At 36.0% G+C, this 19,004-nt stretch overlaps 1 protein-coding gene across 1 annotated transcript in view; it reads left to right on the top strand.

The window, feature by feature from the left end:
* Elk (Eag-like K[+] channel) overlaps window positions 1-16,022 on the top strand; it is an 826,503-nt gene extending 810,481 nt beyond the window's left edge. The window contains exons 13-14 of the mRNA XM_068226348.1: window positions 3,486-3,717; window positions 14,889-16,022. Of these exons, the coding sequence (XP_068082449.1) occupies window positions 3,486-3,717; window positions 14,889-15,548 (892 nt within the window). The 3' untranslated portion in view covers window positions 15,549-16,022. The remainder of the gene's footprint in view (window positions 1-3,485; window positions 3,718-14,888) is intronic.
* The last annotated feature ends 2,982 nt before the right edge of the window (window positions 16,023-19,004 follow it).

Here is a 19,004-nt window from a genome sequence, read left to right as displayed (position 1 = left end):
GCACATTAAATCTCATATATAAGGAATCTAAGATAATTTATAGCTCACGACCACTTAATTCCATTCTTAACCCGATCTTTACTTAAATTTATTATTATTTTAAGTGATTATTAGATCTATCAGGCCTCCTGAAATGTCATGACATTAGATGACTCGATTCTAAAGAATGCAAGTGATCTGAAAATGACACTAAATTCGACCCTATCTCACAATTTTTACACGTAACTCCAATCCAGATTATTTTCAATATCACAGATAAACAAATGAGGTTTATCGCGTGGTCAGTGATTTTTAAATCTGTCTAAATCCTATGTATCAGAACTCATTCAAAGACAGACTACACAGCTAATCTAATAGATTCCAAATTTCGGCCACACACACATAACTCGACTACCATGACACCTCAAGAAATGGAAAATGAAATAACTCAATCTACAACAAGAACTAATAGAGATACGATTTAGAGAAGAAAGATCCTCTAGTTTTACAAAGATGAGAAAGAAAATAAACAGTTAAAAATGGTACTCGGGTTTAGCTGAGGTTCGATTCCAGGTTGCAGTCAGTCATTCAGGCATTTTCCCCGGTCGGTCACCCTCTCCAACCAGAAGTGCCTTACATGTTTAGAAGGTCATGGAGACACAGCAGTAGACGTCCGACGATGAAATTAAGATGGATACCGGGCGAGTTGGCCGTGCGCGTAGAGGCGCGCGGCTGTGAGCTTGCATCCGGGAGATAGTAGGTTCGAATCCCACTATCGGCAGCCCTGAAGATGGTTTTCCGTGGTTTCCCATTTTCACACCAGGCAAATGCTGGGGCTGTACCTTAATTAAGGCCACGGCCGCTTCCCTCCAACTCCCAGGCCTTTCCCATCCCATCGTCGCCATAAGACCTATCTGTGTCGGTGCGACGTAAAGCCCCTAGCAAAAAAAAAAGAAATTAAGATGCACTTTGTAGAGGAAGAATCCATCTTGACGTACATGGCAATTCACTGGGATGAATTTTGTCACGTTCCAGAAGTGTAGGCTGTAACTAATACAACAGATATTAAAATGTGTACACACACGCTGGAATACTAAATGTTCTTGTGGAGAAATAAACTTAGGTCGCTAATGTTGAGGTTCACTCCATAAGATTTTATAGTAAAACTGCACTAATTTTAGCAGAGCGGATGTCTGCTTGCACGGCTGAAATTTTCTCCCATGTGGTTCCGATGAAAGAGTAGCGTTGACCAGAGCAGCAGCAGAGCAGAGTAGAGCAAAGCAGAACAAAGCAGCAGAGAGTGATTTACTGCGAACATGACATTTTATAGTCTTCGCTCGGGAGGTGTGTACTTTTTTTAGAGACGATCATCGGTTCACGGGGTCTCTTGTAATTGGTTGTGGCTGTTTCTAGAAGCTTACCTGCTCACAGGTCGTCAGGCGCATGGCTCGTTGGGGAACACTGGCTTGTCACGTGATCTACCCTGCACTCAGTCGAACATGGATCAATACATTGTCCCTCTGAACGACAGAAAGAGACCAGTTTGGTGCTCACACACAGCTTTCCACATACAGCTCCCAGCGAACAATAAAACTTTTAATGTTGACTTGTCGTAAATAATCTAATGATAGCCAAATTTGAAGTGGACAATATCCTCATTGGCTCTCATCCTACTGGGAAATTGGAGACTAAGATGCAGAGTAAATCTATTAGTGGAATCCATCAGGTATAATAGAGCCAAATAATACATGATTAGGAAATACATGCCAGGTGAAAAACACTCCTTGAATACCTCAAAATAATTTATAGTTAATTACAAAGGAATCCTTAAATACTGAAAAGTCAGAAAAATATAACATGGAAAATGTTCCTCTATGCCTTAACGTTCACGGAATCACCTCAGAAAGCTTGGGAGGGAATTACATAGGTGTAGATTAATTAGAAGAGTGGGGCAGGGTTGAGTAAGGTGAGATGGATTGAAGAACCGTATCGGACCAGTCCAAGGACTGAGGACAAAATAAAATGAAAAAGGAAATGAAGCAGAAAGTATCAGGAACATGACAGTTGTCACTGTAAATTACATACACAGATTCATCATAGCCTAAATACTATTGACATGTTACTCATGTGTTAATATGTCTTAGCTTTTCAGTACATGCTGAGTTAATGAAAGAACAAGAAGGTGTACCTTACCTGCAGAAAAAACATCCTCCAATTTGAAGTATAGACTGGCTATGCTTCTTATTTCAAAGTCCTTCTAAGCAGAACCCTAGCGGATATGAAATGAGCTTATTCTAGGTTGTATTACAAATGTGCAATTACAAACATTTTACCTAAACCTAAACTGGTGACCTTCCCTGCGTTTGCAGGCTTATGAAATTGCATCGCAGACAAAATTATTTGTTTATCATCCTGGTGTATTTACATAGCTCACCGCGATGTATTTCCAAAATCCTTCCAGCTGCCTGCCTGTTAGCTCACTCCTTTCTGCCCCTATGATATTTAAACCATGCCTACACTTTCACTAAAATGACAATGACTCCTAAACTATACTTGAAAATTACATAGTTTTTATAAGGGGTATTTTTATCCTGCTAAGATTAATGATTTGAATAAACAATTTAATTTGCTAAGGGTTATATTATTAATCTGAAAATGTGGTTTCAAATAAATTTTGAGGTTAGCTGTATTATTGCAAACTGTAATATATAAATGCTTTCTGAAGGGTAATATTTGCAGGTAGACATATAATTGGATGACCTTTACCTTCATTGACTTGCTTCACTAGAATTGCCACTCCTTTGTTCCCTTTTGTGAGATTAAGGTTTTGTGCACCTAAACCTCCCTCATATTTTCATATTTTAACTTAAAATTTCCTAAGTTGCAAATCATTTATTTATGGAATGATTAAAATACAGTGGTGAAATTGTGTCATAATCCGTGGTGTAGTTCTCAAAACTAGCCCACACAAACAGATACACACCTACCAGGGACTTTATTTTATATGTATAGAATTGCGGACTGAAGTATTGTTCACTTTGGTATGTTGGTTTTGTTACTTTTAACATATAAGATATTTACTTTTGACAAAGATTCTAAATTGCAAGATATGACATTCATATTTCAGTTCTGTATTGACTGTAGTATCTATGCTAAATCCTATAGATTATGTATTTCTGCTCATTTGAGCCATCATTAGCACTAGTAAGACATGAAATGGTTCTTGCTTATTGAATAAAACATCTCATAATACTACGATGTTGTTACACTTTAAAATACATGTCTATTAGGTCTCTGGTTTGTAAAGTGCAGTATTGAGTAGGTGGAGGTCTCATATTTTAACTTTAAAATTCCTAAGTTGCAAATAAATTATTTATGGAATGATTAAAATATTTTAAATTTATAAATAAATTTCATGAAATGTTGTTAGTAAATAATTTCAAAATTCTGCATTGAAGTACCATATGCTATTTTTACCAAACTAACAGAACGTTCTTCCATATTAGGTTAGAGGAATGCCGTAGTTATGATACTGGATTTGGACGCCTGGGACGTCAGAGAATAACAGCTGTGTGTGAACGACAACGAGGAACCGCAGCAGGGAGTCATCGAGCAGGCTCTCTGGAGGGACTGAACCTTGAACTACGGGGAGAAATGCAACAGACTAAGAACAGCGTTGAAAGACTAGATACTCAAGTGTCTTCTCTTCATCAAGATGTAGCAAATCTAAGCCAAGAGGTGAGTTACTCAGGGATAAATAATTTGACCAATAAATAAAATACTAATTTATGCTCATGCACTGATTGTAAATAATTTATTCTTCAGTGTGGGAAATTATCTTATTGAGATATAGCACTGCATCAGAAAGTGAAAATAAAATCCTGATGTGAAAATATAGTGAACTGAAGCAATTTAATCCTGAATGAAACATGGTTATACAGTACATGAATGTTTGGGGTTAGTAGATTTTCTGAAGCTCTTTGCTCATCATGAGGTATACGACCCTTACTTTCATGCTATCTGTGCAAAAGTTCTTGTCGGGGACCCATGTTTCATTAAGGCTCAGTATAGTTTAAGATTCCAGGGCCAGGGGAGGCATGTGCTGATGTGAAAATTTCCGTTAACACCACAACATAATCCTTCATTTTCCAGAGTTACTACAAGAATATTGCAAAGGAATCGAACATCACTCTGAACTGTTTCTGTGTAGTAGTGCACTAAAATTAAGGGCCAACGGTGTGATCAGATTGAAACAGTGCGAGATCCATGAGATCTCCAAAGTTAAGGAACATTGAACGTGGTCACCACTTGGATGGACAGTGGAAGAGAGAATATCAACAGGGTTTTTATGTATACTTCCATATCATGAACTGTTGGCTGGACTAGAGGTGGAAAGGAAGTGGTTTAGTGGGGGCATTGCGTAGGTCACATATGTCAAGGTTTGGCTAAGACATTTGTTATTGTTGTTGTTGTTGTTATTATTATTATTATTATTATTATTATTATTATTATTATTATTATTATTATTATTATTATTATTATTATTATTATTATTATTGACCTGAGTGGGAGAGAGAGTAGGGAACTAATTACAGTTGATGAAGGAAAGGGATTAGGTTTAGTATGGAATATTTAGCATATTATATTAAATAGCTTACGCTCCACACATAAGAAAAATAGGATGACCTCTATGGAATGCAAGTTGATTGGTTCAAATCAAGGGGATAAAACACTGTGCTATATGTAATGTTCTTATTTCACAAGGTCACCTTCATGGCCAAGGGAGATGCATGAGAATCACAGTCACAGTTTGGGCCATTTAGCTTTTAGCTTGTAGACAAGAGATGGTTGGCAGCCCGGAACATGGTTTTCTGGTTCCTATTTTCACACCAAGCAAATGTTGATGCTGTTTCATAAGAAAGGCCAGGGTCACTTCTTTCCCCTTTTCCCATCCAGTTATCGCCATGAGACCTGTCTTGAGTCGGTGCGAAATAACACCAATAACAAAAGAAACAAAAAGGAATTACCATGTGAATTTTTAAGAGAATAGGAATAGAGGAGTATAATGAGTATAAGTCTTTTACGTCTTTCATATGCAAGGTAGTCAATGTATGTTGGATAAATTTATGAGCATGTACCAAGTTAAAATAGTTTACTTGAAGTTAATGTTGCGCATCATAAGTTTTACTAGAAGAGTTGTGGAATGTGTGAATTCAATCTTGGAGTGGACGAACAGAGGGTGAGTGAGAATAATGTTATTGGTTTTATGTCTCTCTAACTATGTTAGTACCAACACGGGACTGGCATAATTTGAACAACTTCAAATACTGCTGGACTGAACCAGGATTGCACCTGCCAAATTGGACCCAGAAAGCCATCTGGACCACTCACCCAGCAGGGTAAGAGTGAAGGAAATCTTGTCAGAACAGGCGAAGTGGGAAAGATTGGTCTTTCTTATAACTGTAAATGATATATGGAAGAGCTAGATTTGCGAATAAAGCTCTGTACACATAACAGACTAACGAATAATGAAATTAGAATAGATTCTTCATCAAAGGTTTATTAAAAGAGTTTTGTAAAATCAAATATACTATTATTCTTTAACATACTGTCTTTACTGCCAGGAGTGTCCAAAGACATGTTCGGCTCACCTGGTCTTTGTGCTTGGTGCCCATTTGCAAACTGCGTTTCTGGATATAGGATGATATGATGATGATGATGATGATGATAATGATGATAAGGAGAGGGTGAAACCCAGTATCAGCACATAGCCTGTTCCTGTTGAATTACACTAAGGCTTTACATCTCCAACCGACGGATGGATCATCATCAGCAGCAATATCATCTACTCTCACTCCATTTGAACACTGTGGAGAGGTTTAGAATTGAATCCAGGCTTTTGGTACAGACTTTAGTGATTAGAAATTGTATACGACCCGTCGGTCAACAATCAGTAAATCAATCCCTATTGATCTGCATTTATGGCAGTTGCCCAGGTGGCATATTCCCAATCTGTTGTTTTCCAAGTCTTTTCTTAAATGATTGCAAAGAAATTGGAAATTTATTGAATATCTTCCTTGGTAAGTTATTCCAATCCTTAACACCCCTTCCTATAAATGAATATTTGCCCCAATTTATCCTCTTGAATTCCAACTGTATCTTCATATTGTGATCTTTCCTACTTTTATAGACACACTCAAACTTATTTGTCTACTGATGTCCTCCCACACCATCTCTCCATTGACAGCTCAGAATATACCACTTATGATATATATAAGAAAATATTTAATATTTTACCACCTATTCAATACAATGTGCATTGTTAACATATGAGTTAAAACATTGTTGAAATATAATGAGACAGGTTTCGCCTCTTCTTATGAGGCATCTTCAATCGATATCAAAACCTTATTTTTTTACCAGGTACCTGGTTAAAGATTATTCTAAAATGTATTGTAAAATGATGTATGTACAATAAAATTTACAGTTCAGCATAAAAATGTTTTTGAAATAATTAAAACTCTTAATACAACGATAAGTTCATGCATAGTTTCACTTAAAGAAGGAGGCATCATTGGATTAGAAGTAACATGATTGATGGTTTAAAGCCGTAGTCAATGTTTGATGTAGAAGGAAATTGACAAGTTAATACATAGTAGAAAAAGTGTAAAATAGGTTCAAAGTCGAGCAGCTCGTCTCCCTTCTCCCAAGTCTTCCCAGCCTAAACTTTGCAACATTTTTGTAATGCTATTCTTTTGTCGGAAATTGCCCAGAACAAATTGAGCTGCTTTTCTTTGGATATTTTCCAGTTCTTGAATCAAGAAATCCTGATGAGCGTCCCATACACTGGAATCATACTCTAGTTCGGGTTTTACCAGAAACTTATATGCCCTCTCCTTTACATCCTTACTACAACCCCTAAATACCCTCATAACCATGTGCAGAGATCTGTACCCTTTATTAACAATCATATTTATGCGATTACCCCAATGAAGATCTTTCCTTATATTATGACCTAGATATTTACAATGATCCCCAACCATCAGCACAGTAATTAGAACTGAGAGGACTTTTCCTACTTGTGAAACTCACAACCTGACTTTTAACCCCATTTATCATCATACTATTGCCTACTGTCCATCTCAATACATTATTGAGTTCATTTTGCAGTTGCTCGCAATCTTATAACTTATTTATTACTCTGTATGGAATAAAATCTTCTGCAAAAAGCCTTATCTCTGATTCCACTTCATTACACATATCATTTATATATATAAGAAAACATAAAGGTCCAGTAATACTGCCTTGAGGAATTCCCCTCTTAATTATTACAGGGACAGATAAAGCTTTGCCTACTCTAATTCTCTGAGTTCTATTTTTCTAGAAACATAGCCACCCATTCAGTCACTCGCTTGTCAAGTCCAATTGCACTTATTTTTGCCAGTAGTCTCCCAAGACCTACCCTATCAAATGCCTTAGATTGGTCAATTGCGATACAATCCAGTTGACCTCCTGAATCCAGGATATCGGCTAATCTTGCTGGAATCCTACAAATTGAGCTTCAGTGGAATAACCTTTCCTAAACCCAAACTGCCTTTTATCAAACCAGTTATTAATTTTGCAAACATGTCCTATATAATATTAATTCGAATTTATTTGATATTTATTTGAATTTTATAACAAGTAATTCAGTTGGTGTTCAGTAGATTATGTTTTCTAGGTTAAGTAGGCTAGCTAGGTGTACCTTGTTTTGAATTTAGATTTAGAAAATACTTTAGTTAATAATATGAACTTTTAAAACAATATTTTGAAATATCTGTAGGTTCGTTGGTATATTACTTACAAAGGCAGATTATCATAAGGAGTTATAACTCATTGTAACTTCCACCGTAACTTTTCCAATATTTCGTATAGATATCCGTTCAAACTATCATGAAGGTAATAATTTATTAAATTAAATAACACAATATGCCTGTAAACTTCAATTTAAGAGAATACACGGTAGTTTCACTGGATAATTATGGTACTTAACAGTATTTGGATTGTTGACGATTGTTGCTACATGCACATGGTAGTTGTGTAAATAAATACAAAATCAGCTGATTACTTTATTCTGATAATTTGTAGTCTTAGTTCCCTGCATACTTGTACTTTTCTCCCTTGTGTATTCATCAAGTAAAAGTTAATAATCAAATTCCTATATCCCAATAATATTGCAGTTCAAGCCCCTGGCATAGGTTTGACAGAAATTATTGTAGATGACCTCTTATTTTTCAGCATTTAAGGACAATTTTATTCTCTGTCCCGTGTAGTAGGGAAAATAATATTAATCCACCAGTGATAAGTATTCATATAACCACATTTCAGTTGAGAATTTTAGTGTAGATACAGTATATCTAGATAGTACAGTACCTTGCCTGCTATATTCGTGTGTATCTATTAGAGCATAGTACTAATAATAATCTATCTAAGCATTTAGCTTTGTTGGTAATCTTTGAGTACAGTAGTTCTTACAAATTTCAAACTTGATAATTTCATTTCTGTTTGTGAATAGTAGCAACATACGATACCTGTATTGTAATTAGGATACATCTGAATGTAGTTTAAATTTATTGTAGTGTACTGTACAGTAGTATACAAGTAATATCTTATTAGAATATAGTGTGCTTATTTTATTATTGTAAAATATTTATGTAGCACCAGTGTAGTAGAGGTATCCGTAGAAACTCTCTTACTAAAATTCTGTCATAATTAGGATAGGCTTAACTGCAGTTTAGAATTGTGTAATTCTTGTGTATTCCTTTTGGTATTCAGTAATTAACAGCAGTTTTTATCCTGTTAGGGTGTTGTAAGACAAAAATAGAGTATGACTAATTTTTTATTATTATTATTACAACTTCCCCCATGCGGAGGCTGCCACAAGGACAAAGTATGTCGACTACACAGTATTTTGTCTTCTAAGTTACTGTTGACTTTGCTAGTGTGCCAGGTAGAAGATTCACCAAAAGGCTCAGGAATAGATTTGCAATACGGTTCTTCAGATGTTATATAGATGATTTGAGTAGTATCCCAGAAAATATATCCCTACGTTTGTTTTTTCAAATAAGTTATTTTATTTTTCCCTTTCTTTTCATTTTTTCCGTAAAGAATGGCTAAGGAGTGCAAGTGTAGGAACTGTCAGTGTGGCGAGGCATTGAGGGGCATGAGGGAGGAGTTGGAGAGTTTGAGGGAGATAATTAGGATTCTCACAGTAGAGGGGAAGGAAGATAGGCCTCCCTCAAACAATGTACAGGTTACAGTAGGTATATGAGGGGGAGGGGAAGGAAAGGGGGAGTTGTAGAAGACAGGTGGTCTAATGTTCTAAGGGGAAGGAGATTGCGGGCTAAGGGCTCCATTCAGGATCAGAATTCAGGACAGGTGCCTGTGCAAAATTGGTACAAGTCACTCCAGGTAGAACAACAGGGAAAAGATGAGGAACAGGGAACTGTTGCTGAGATGTGTGGAAGTAAGAGGAAGGGAAAAGGTTGGAAAGGGAAATGTAGAGTAGAGGATAGGAAAAGATAGGTGAACCAGGTTAATGGGAAGGAGAAAAGGGAGGAGGAAGTAGCTTCTGCAGCTATAAGGAAAGATAGGACTGACCAGGAGGGGAGGGGATCAAATGAGGTGGGTAGGGTTCAGGCTCTGATCATGGGGGATTCCATCGTTAGACATGTGGAGAAAGTGTGTGGAGGAAAGGGAACCAGGGTAGAGTGATATCCAGGAATTAGGTTGTGGCAGATGTTGAGGAAAGTAGAAGAGAGGGAGGAGGGGAAGGAGAAGGTGGTAGTGTTTCTTGTTGGTACCAACAACGTAAGGAAAGCTGATGTAAGTACCAACATAGTTGAAGATGTGTTTGATCTGGTAAATACAGCACAGGTAAAGTTTAAGGAAGCGGAGATCGTTATCAATGGAATAAGGTGTAGGAGGGATACTGACTGGAGGGTGACTGGGGATTGAAATGAGACTATGGAGTGGATATGTGTCAAACTGGGAGTAAAATTTCTGGATCTTAATGGGTGGGTAGAAGATGGGGATCTGCGCTCAGATGGCCTTCACTTAAACTGCAGTAGTACGTATAAGTTAGGAAATTTGTTTGGAAGGAAAATAGGGAGGTACATTCAGCAAAACGGGGTGGTGTAGGGAGCGGTGATAAGGGAACAGGGAACTGGAAATCAAGGAGGGATGACATAAAAATGTTTGTGTTGAACTGTAGAAGTATTGTAAAGGAAGGAATATAATTAAGTAATTTAATTGATATATATGTAACAGACATTGTAATAGGAGTAGAATCATGGCTGAGAAATGATATAATGAATGCAGAAATGTTCTCACAGAACTGGAGTGTGTATTGTTAAGATAGGACAGGAAAGGTGGGAGGGGGAGTATTCATTCTGGTGGAAGAAGAATTTGTAAGCTACAAAAAAGTTAAGGATGAAAAACATGAAATTCTAGGTTTAAGGCTCGTTTCTAAAGATAATAGGCAATTGATATCTTTGGAGTGTACAGTCCAGGAAAGGGTAGTGCTGACATGGATTCAGAATTATTTGATAAGATAATCAGCTATGTGGGAAATGACATGGAAAGGAATGTGATTGTAGCAGAAGATCTGAATTTACCAGATGTCAATTGGGAAGGAAATGCAAATGACAGGAAGCATGACCAACAAATGGCAAATAAGCTAATATGGGAAGGACAGCTGTTTCAGAAAGTGATGGAATCAACTAGAGGGAAAAATATTCTGGATGTGGTGCTGGTAAAACCTGATGAACTCTACAGAGAAACCGAAGTATTAGATGGTATTAGTGATCATGAAGCTGTTTTTGTTATAGTTAAAAATAAATGTGATAGAAAGGAAGGTCTTAAAAGTAGGACTATTAGGCGGTACCATATGGCTGATAAAACAGGCATGAGGCAGTTTCTAAAAAGTAAATATGACCTGTGGAAGACTGTAAATAAAAATGTAAACAGACTCTGGGATGGGTTTAAAGCAATTGTTGAGGAATGTGAAAACAGGTTTGTACCTTTAAAAGTGGTAAGGAATGGTAAAGACCCACCTTATTATAATAGAGAAATAAAGAGACCAAGAAGGAGGTGCAGATTGGAAAGAAATTGATTTAGAAATGGCTGTGGAAGTAAGGAGAAATTGAAGCAACTTACTAGGAAATTGAATCTAGCAAAGAAGGCAGCTAAGGATAACATGATGGTAAGCATAATTGGCAGTCATACAAATTTTAGTGCAAAATGGAAGGGAATGTTTAGGTATTTTAAGGCACAAACAGGTTCCAAGAAGGACATTCCAGGAACAATTAATTATTCAGTCTCCAAAATAATTTCACATTGCATTTTACATGTTGGAGAGCTATAGCTCCATCTTATCAGGATAAGTTGTCAATAAGGAAAGTAAAGAAGCCTTGTATAGAGAAGAAGACCAAGTTAAAATTCACTGTTGTAGAAAACTGTGTACATATTACAGTAGTCAGTAGTGTGAAGAGTTTGTTTAGAATTAAATCTATGTAATGCTCCAATTTAGTGACCTGTTTATGAAAATTGGTCCTGTAGAAACTATTGTTATTGTAATAATGTGCCCAGTACCAATATTTGGACCGTGCAGTAGTATTTTGTTAAGAAGTATTGATTGATTGATTGATTGATTGATTGATTGATTGATTGATTGATTGATTGATTGATTGATTGATTGATTGATTGATTGATTGATTGATTGATTGATTGATTGATTGACAGGCATTTCTGCCCACTTACAGAGCATTCCCATTTCTTATTTCTAATTTTATAAATAATTTACAATAAAAATTAAAATATTAACCTAATATTTTACTTATGAACTATGGACAGTGGTAAGTGTGTGTTTCAACTTATTATTTTAATTCCTCCTAAAATATACATTATTAATCTAAATTAATATAAGGACTAAATTATTCATGGTACACAATAATGCTACTCTATTTACTTTGTCTTTTTTCTGTGCAAGTTCCCTTCTGACTGACCTTAACAAGATACTCTCGTTGTGAAATATGTCCACGTTTGGCATTTTATTAATTAACTGACATATTCTGTTTAATGGTTTGGGTTCCTACATGGCTTACACCAGTTATTTCACAAATTTACAGTACATGTGCATGCAAATGAAACCATGCTTCAATTATAAACAACACTGACTGAGAGGTCAGTTTCCTACTGTTTACGTACTGAGGGAACCGATTGTAATAAGACACTATCACAGCTGGATCCTTTGGTCTTATACCTTGTTTTTCCGTTTCTTTGATTGTCCTCTATATGGAACTTAACTTTCTGGTAGATTTTATTTTGGATCACTCTAGTTTTTCACAAATTTCCCTGAAGCTATTTGTCTATTACTCGAATAGTTGATTTACAGACATTTTATACAGCATTAAACCCAGTTTTGAATTTCTTCAACTTTTAAATTCCATCACACCTTGATACTCGCACACCAGAAACTGCTTACGAACTTCCCCTCTAACTCTTGCAGCAGGAAGGTAGCCTCGGTCATGAGAAGTTACATCACCGATTACCACTCCACGGCATGCTGTTAGTAACAATTATGATGTCAAGAATTTCCCTGTACTATTGCTGTGGATGTTTTAACACAGTTTAATTTAGAAATTAAGAATACTGCCCACAAGGATCTAGAAAATATTGAAATATGGGAAGCAAGTTTCATAATAGAATGGAAATAATTCCATAATATGAAAAATATTCATACAGGGAGTTTTGAGTATCCATCAAGACCAGATAGTAATGGGAAAGGATGAAGAGTACGGTATGAGAAATTTAAAAATATATATATATCATTTGTTGAAGTGAGGCTGGAGTATGATTTAAGCCTAGTTAAAATTTAGCGATGGTGCTGTAGGTAGCAAAACCTTTTAGGCTGGAATTATAGATTACAGATAACTACTGGTAAATCATTTATATTCCTATCACTGCAAGGCAATAAGAAATTTTGACGAAAATAAGTCTTCAAGATTTATTGTATTTTAGTAATAAAATGAGTATCAGAAAATAAAGTCATATATAGATAGACAAAAGGAAACACAATAGGATAAACAGAATGACAGGTCATATTTGCCTGTATACAGGGTGTAGGAAAAGATAATGTCTAACTCATAATTTCCATTCATTCAACTAGAGGGTAGTTTTACAACCATAATTTATTAGGTGGGAGTCTCCGTGGTTATTTTGCTTGACCTCAGTTTGATTTTTTAAACTTTCGAACAGCGGTCTAAGTGAAAGGAGTAATTGTACTCGTGCAAAAATTCACTTTCAGCTTTTTATTGATCCTTACATTTCCTGAACCCTAGCAAAAAAAAAAAAAAAAAAGATTTTGCAACATAACTGTGATTTAGGATGTCATGGGGGCTCCTATTGAGGCATTTGGGCCGTAGACCTCTTCTAAAATGACATTATGCCATTTGCTCCATTTGAATCTCGATGAAGTTTGGAGTTGGAAGTTTGGGTCCTGTTCTCAATGTAACTGTCCTGATCCCCTTTATCATGGCATATTACTGTCGGACAGTACTTTCTCTATACCCTGGGTCATTTACTCTGAGGAAATGATCACTAGCTAAAAAGCAGCAATGATTCAGTACTGGTGATATAGACAATGTAGTTACTAATGGGTTTCCCATCTATCTATCTATCTATCTATCTATCTATCTATCTATCTATCTATCTATCTATCTATCTATCTATCTATCTATCTATCTATCTATTTATTGCTTGATTTGTCACTTGTTTGTTCCTTTCCAGTGCTTACTATTGGAGGAAGTATAGTCAATAGTTTCCAGTAGGTGCTGAAGTCATTAACATCATAATGAAATGAAATTTCATGATGTGATGGTTGGTCCAATTAAGACATTATTATTATTATTATTATTATTATTATTATTATTATTATTATTATTATTATTATTATTATTATTATTATTATTATTATTATTATTATTATTATTATTATTATTATGTCCGACTCGTTGGCTGAATGGTCAGCATACTGGCCTTCAGTTCAGAGGGTCCTGGGTTTGATTCCTGGCCGGGTCGAATTTTAACCTTCATTGGTTAATTCCAATGGCCCGGGGGCTGGGTGTTTGTGCTGTCCCCAACATCCCTGCAACTCTCACACCACATAACACTATCCTCTACCAAAATAACATGCAGTTACGTACACATGGCAGATGCCACACACCGTCATCGGAGGGTCTGCCTTACAAGGGCTGCACTCGACTAGAAATAGCCACATGAAATTATATATTATTATTATTATTATTATTATTATTATTATTATTATTATTATTATTATTATTATTATTATTATTATTATTGCTGTTTTAAGACAAAACACTCTTTGATATATCTCTGTTTAAGAGTTTACCATTAACAACATTATTTGGACAATTTTTCTCTTAAGGGTTTTGGCAATAGGGCTACATTTTAAGTACCTACCGATTTCTATTTTTATTATTACAAAGTCCGGTTCCATGGCTGAATGGTTAGCCTTACTGGCCTTTTGTCCAAGGGGTCCCGGGTTCGATTCCCAGTCACATTGGGGATTTTAACCTTCATTGGTTAATTTTGATGGCTCGGGGGCTGGGTATGTGTTCCACCTACAGCATTAGAATTTATCATAGGTAGGGCCTCACCTGCACCATATCTCTCTGGAAGCCACTCGCCATCATCATTAATACTGTATATCTATCCTCTTGAGTATAAAAAGGGTAATCATTACACTTATTCCATCTGAATGACTGCTTATATTCTATCTATTCAGAGTTATGTTGTCTTAAGAGCATCTTCATTGCATATAAATGAGAAATCTTCTCTCTTTATTATAGGTGAGAAATGCAATCCAAGCACTCCAGGAATTGGCTACAAGTAGCACTGCTGTTGCTGGTCAATATGCATACATGATGCCAGCTCACTCAAATCCAAATTTGACCCATGTCAGCAACATCCCAGTGCTTCAGCGTAGCTCTTCACATCCACCAGACATGTTCTGTTGGGAAACAGATGTTCCTCAGGCAAGCTGCCATTTAACATTGGAGAAAGACACCCAAACAAGTATGCCAGTGGATATATTTGAACGATTCGTTTTGGAAAACCCTTGCCGTGTGCTCTCTCTCTTGGGCTTAAATCCTCATATGGTGTTGAGCTACTGTAGCACCGATGCTGCACTGTCAGAAGAAGCAAAATGTAGACTGGCAGCTGCCATTTCTTCCTCCTGCACTGATTGTCTGAACAATGCTATGGTCCCAACGTATACAGCACCAAGTACAGATGTCTCGGTAAGATCCATTCTAACGAGTGGAGCTCAAACTTTTCCTTTCCTATCAGCTACTAATGCTCAAATACTGCAGCCATCTGGGTCATCCACCCTGAGGAAACGATCACCTGGAAGGAAACAGCAAAGGTTCAGTACAGGTGATATGGACAACGTAGTTATTGAAATGTTTCCTCCTACACAATCCCTTCAATTCCTGCCATTTGATAGTTAAACTCACTGAAAATTTTATAAGTAAAATAATATTTTCATGAAACAAAACAGTGACATAATGTATGGTGTAAAACATTCCTGTACTATTTAGTATTGTTAAGTTTGGATAAATTTCAAGCTTTAATTGTTTTTATAATTAAAATCTGACTACTTCATTGAAATACAATGGTATGAATATTTTTCACTCTTTTCTAAGTTCAAGGGAACTCTGGAATGGTAAAGTGTCTTAAGGGGTGTCATGTCCAATGACATTATTCCCAGTAAAAGACTTAGTAGTAAGTGATCAAATATGACTGGTATATAGTGATGTAAAAAAAAAGTTGTATGATTAAAAACAGTGTTGTTGATGATGAGAGAAGGGTATTCCTGCTTGTAAAGCTTACACATTATTTTTAATAAATAGTTTCACTATACTGGCACTACTCTGATGAACTATTTCTTCATGAATACAAAGAAATAAAAACCTGAAGTCTGATGTTATTTTCAATTATTAGGCAATTCATGAACCTGAGACCCTTGTTTCATGTTTTATGTAAGGAATTCCACTTGTTTCCAGATTTTATATCCAAATATTTTGTATTTAATAAGGAGAAGGTTTTTAGAGCTTTAGATGAACTTATATTCTTCTTGCCTACCAACCAATTGTGTAAAATATTACGGTATAATGTATGATCTGTTCTGAGCATATGGTTACATTGACTGTCTTAAATTACTACGATACATAAGACCTAAAAACCTAGCACACAACATGCAGGAGCATAGTCTATAAAGTATTTTATGGTGGTGATAACTACTCTTCACTCATTAGTACTCAATTAACAAGAAATCACTAATCCTTAAGTTCCCATTCTGAATGTGATATTAACCTGTAAATGGGATAAAATAGCATATCATGCACATAGAGAGTATAGCAGAAGAATTAAGGCAACATGAAAAACAGTTTAGGAAGGATATTATTTTTAAACTCGGTGTGTCAAGCATTCTTTAAGAAATAATCCTCAGAGTCTTGACTGAGCTTGTTAGTGAATTATCTCACCATTCAATACTTGCATGACATATCACTCTACAATTGTGGCGATTTTTATGTGCCGGATACTTCAGATACATACTCCGCAGTAGCATGGATGGCCTAACTGTAGGAGCTTTCATTGCAACACATGAAGTGGCTACACACAAGAATGAGAAATCTGAGAAGTTGCTGAATATTTCAGGGGCTTACTTACTCAAATGCCACCTGAGGGTTCTGCACCCTGCTCAGAGTGCAAACAGCTCTAGCATTAAAACATTGAGTCTAGTCAAATCTACAGCAATGGAACAACCCTGTTATAAGAGTGAAAAACTCATGGATGTGCTGCTTGTGTTTGGGGAGTGCCATCACCAGCAAAATATCAACAAGTGGGCTGGGTAGGCCCAGGCCACCCAAAAAACTCAGATTCTTAAAATTCAAAAAAATTAACTTCAGAATAATTAACAACAATAGAAACCAGGCCAAAAAATATGATCATGATGAGAATTAACAATGTAATTTAACACTTTTCAAGATAACTAATAATAATCTGTAGAAAATCAATAAAAAAATCCCAGAATGCATATACAGTATACTGTAGTTAATACTTTAACCCCATTCCCGCTGCTGATTCTTTCTCAGATTTATTCATGAATTCAAAAATCCTCTACAATTTTGCTGAATCATATAAATGAGATGAGGAAACTATTACTTATATAAATAGTCAGTGCTCCCCTACAAAAATTATGCCTAAGTTGTGTGGCAATACATTTCAAGTTTTCTCAAAAGTTAACAAAATGGAAGGTGTTTCAAGGTCATGAAAGTTTGATTAAACATCGTGTTAGTTCTTCCTAATGATGACTGCCATGGCAGAACAAAATCTCTCAACAATGAAACCTTCAAAACATGCCTGAGAACAACTATGAAGGGGGAACAGATTAGTAAACTAGCAGTGGCTTCAATAGGAAAAAAAGAAAGCTACCACTTAATGTGTGAATCAAATGCCAAAATTGATGAGCTCGCCTTGCAGAATTCACCAAACACCATGAGCATGTGAGTAATAAATATATTTTGTAGTAATTGTATATGCATTGTTATTACATATGCCAACACATTGTTTAGAAACAATTTGGATCATTCTGTTAAATGTTCTGATAATATGAACACATTTATGATATTTTGAATATTGTACTGCTTTTGATTTTGTAAGAAAATAAGCATGCAATTTACTTTAGTTTGGATCCATCCAAAATATTTCTCCTAGAACTGCCACTAGCATGACAGAGAACGACAAGCAACTACGCTTCATGCACCGAAATATCCAGACAGACAAGATCCAGATCGCAGATTGTTCCTGAAAGGAGGAAAGACACAACACCACACTACATATGACAACAAGTACATTAGGAGACAGGAAAGGGATATGGAGGGAGAGGAAATGGTGAGAGAAACTGTTATGGCAGAACAATATACAAGTACTACAGCAGCGGCACACGCATTGAGAATACATCATTTTAAAGTGCATAGAATTACTAAACATAATCCTCACAGCCCTCGTTCAAGCAACACACAACTCAATGCCTCCAAATCAGATGGCCATATCTGTTGCCAGAGTTTTGTGTGAGTGGATCAGTGAATAAGTAGATTAATTGGCACACACCTGAGCATAAATTACATTGTTACTCAAATGTCATAAATTTACACATTTACATTTCATGTTGTTTTGGTTTACCAGGTTATGCCTCCAAGATTGTCCGATCTAACACCCATTACGTTTTTATGGGGCTATTTGTGCAATCAAATTTATGCATCAGAGCCTGCAAATATTGCTGACTTCGTGCAAAAACTTTGTGCAGCAACAGCAACCAGTAGTGTTTTAAAATGATTTTTCTAATGTCATCAAAATTAAACCATTTATACTCTAATGATCAATGAAATTGAAAGAGAAGTATTGGTTGCTGCATCCTGCAAGATGTTCCTGGATCCACTGAACTTAGTCTATTCACTTTGTGGAGGAAAAGTACTTTTTATTCCATTTTAGCCACCTGACTTGTTTTAAGTTTTGACAGACTGAAGAACCTAAGAGTTTTTAAAAATCACCCGAAATTAGAAATTATAAAAAAGCAATTTGTACCGTAATCCCTATTGGATTTTTAGCTAATTCCTTCCTCTAATTTCTTTAATTACTATGACAAATACTGAGCAGAAATACTCACAAAATGTCGTTCATTGTCCCTAACCGATTCATACAGCAAAGCAGCATGTAGCACGTGCCGTGCCGAAGGGTAGTAGGGGTATATTTTTGCCAGAGTCATGGACACTGAGGAATGATTCACCTGGTTGCCATGTGCATTCGTCAATCTGGCAGTCTCTTTAGTGTCTGTGTAGTTCTATCTAGTGTTTGTTACTTTGTTAGAGTGTAGTCAAATACTAAATGACAATTTGATTGTA

This window comes from Anabrus simplex, chromosome 2 (assembly GCF_040414725.1).
Source record: "Anabrus simplex isolate iqAnaSimp1 chromosome 2, ASM4041472v1, whole genome shotgun sequence".
In the NCBI taxonomy this organism is placed as follows: Eukaryota; Metazoa; Arthropoda; class Insecta; order Orthoptera; family Tettigoniidae; genus Anabrus; species Anabrus simplex.
The sequence above is the reverse complement of the archived record's forward strand: the minus strand, read 5'-3'. Positions and strand labels throughout refer to the sequence as shown.